At 48.1% G+C, this 2,197-nt stretch overlaps 1 protein-coding gene across 1 annotated transcript in view; it reads right to left on the reverse strand.

The window, feature by feature from the left end:
* Positions 1-2,197, reverse strand: part of NOS1 (nitric oxide synthase 1) — a 165,560-nt gene that overhangs the window by 29,532 nt on the left and 133,831 nt on the right. The window contains exons 11-12 of the mRNA XM_019641581.1: positions 1,357-1,629; positions 655-766 (exon numbers count right to left, since the gene is read on the reverse strand). Of these exons, the coding sequence (XP_019497126.1) occupies positions 655-766; positions 1,357-1,629 (385 nt within the window). The remainder of the gene's footprint in view (positions 1-654; positions 767-1,356; positions 1,630-2,197) is intronic.

The raw sequence follows: 2,197 nt of genomic DNA on the forward strand, positions 1-2,197 counted from the left end.
AATATCTGTGAAACTAAGGGCTTGACGTCCAATTTTATTTCCTTCCAAATACCCACTAAACTGAATACATGAAAAACCACAAAATGTTTGTCCAATTACTGCCTGAAATTATTTCATGGTATGAGACTTTGCTTTGGAGAACATAGGGTTAGGATAGTATGTTTCAAATCTGACTGTAAATTAGAGTCAATTGGGGAAATTAAAAAAAAAGCAAAGAAAAAAAAAAGCAATGCTTAGGCCCAATTCTAAACGAATTACACCAGACACTCTGGAAGTGGGGCTTGGTTATGAGTAGATTACAAACATCTCCAGGTGATTTGGCTGTGCATCCAGGGTTAGGTCATGGATGGGTGTTTCCAGAAGCTTCTATTAAGTGTAAAACATATCACTTGGGAAGAGAAGCTTCTTGAGTAATTTCTAGGGGTCAACGTTCTTCAGCACAAATGATGTGTTTATGATGGGGTGAAATTAGTGTGATGGGGTGAAACGTGGGTGATAGAAGTGTGCGTATAAGAACAGGAGTTAGATGCAGCCAGGGTGCTGGCGGGTTGATTGAGGGATGGATGGCATGGACAAAAAGCCCACTTTGCAACTACGTCCAGTTCCTCCAGAGCCTTCATCGTCCCCCATGCCTTAGCCCATTGCTCACCTCACATTCGCCAGGGGCCCAGCGCTCTCAAAGTTGTCTCTGAGGTCTGGCCCATCGCCTGATGATTTGCGGGCGTCAGAATACGAGGAAACACTATTGAACCTGACCTTGTAGCTCCTGTCAAGACAAAAGAGAGTCATGAGCTCTAGCTTGGAGCACCCCCCCCCCCCCGNTCTTTGGTGACTGGCTTCTTGCATTTCGCCTCATGTTTTCAAGGTTCATCCCTATTGTAGCCGTTATCAGCACTTCCTTCCTTTTGATGGCTGAATAGTATTCCATTGTATGAACAGACTACATTTTTTTTATCCATTCATCCTAGTTTAATGTGCGGTAGTTTACCTTGATATTTAAAGAGCCCCATGTGGCTGGTGGCTGCCAGATCGGTCAGTGAAGGTCTAGTGTAAGAGGAATAAGCTTGTCAAAGTAGACAAATGGGTGAGATCTGAGTTTCCAGTCGAGGCATGGCCCCCGGTTTAGCTAACCAACTCTGTGTGTCTCGTCTACTTGTCTATCAAATATGAGTGAGGGATGGATTGCTTCCAGCCCTGAAATTCTGTAATGTTTTTTATAGGCCAACTCCTCAGCCATATGCAGGAGGTTGGGTTCAGGGTGGAGAACGCGTGTCTTAAGACCACCTACACGCATCTGAGTTGGTTAAAGGTGTCTCCTGGCTGGATACATGGGGGAAGTACCAGGGGCTCCCTCACGCTTCTGCCATTTCTGATGGTTTAGGTACTCTGTCTTTGTGGGTCGTGCGGGGCATGACTTCTCCCCGGGGTCTCTTGAGACCTGGGCAGGTGATTACCTTGAAGACCTTCTTGGCCCAGGTCCTGAAAGCCTCTTCCTGCCCACAGAGCTCGTCTCCCTCCCTCATCTTCAGGATTCTCTCTCCACCCAGTTCTTCCAGGAGCGTGTCTACGGCGTGTCCAAAGGCGCAGAAGTGAGGGTACGCCCGTGAGCCAAGGCCGAACACTGAGAACCTGCCAAGTAGACAACAGAAAGTGTATGCTAGGGAATTATGGGGGTGTGTAGGGGGTGGGTGCCTGGTATTACAGACAGAATTATGTCCTCCCCAAATTCATATGTTGAAGCCCTAACCCCAACAGGACTGTATTTAGAGATGGAGTCTTTAAGGTGGTCATTGAGGTTCAATTAGGTCATAGGTCAAATAGGATCGGTGTCCTTATCAAAAGAGGGAGAGACACCAGAATCTCTCTCTCTCTCCCTCTCTCCCCCTCCCCCTCCCCCTCTCTCTCCCGCCTGCCATGTGCATAGGCCATGTGAGGACACAGCAAGAAGGTGCTGTCTGCAAGCCAGGAAGAGAGCCCTCACCAGAAACCAATCCTACTGGCACCTTGATCTTGGGCTTCCAGCCCCCAGAGCTGTGAGAAAATAAATTTGTTGAAGCCACCCAGTCTGCGGTATTTGGTTACGGCCACCTGAGTAGGCTGATACATCTGGTATCTCCAGAAGAACTATGTTGAGCCCATGGTGGTCAGGCAACCCCAAGCATATCCGGAGAAGGCCGTCCTAAAACCTGGGAGCCCT

Source organism: Hipposideros armiger, unplaced genomic scaffold, assembly GCF_001890085.2.
Source record: "Hipposideros armiger isolate ML-2016 unplaced genomic scaffold, ASM189008v1 scaffold_62, whole genome shotgun sequence".
Lineage (NCBI taxonomy): Eukaryota > Metazoa > Chordata > Mammalia > Chiroptera > Hipposideridae > Hipposideros > Hipposideros armiger.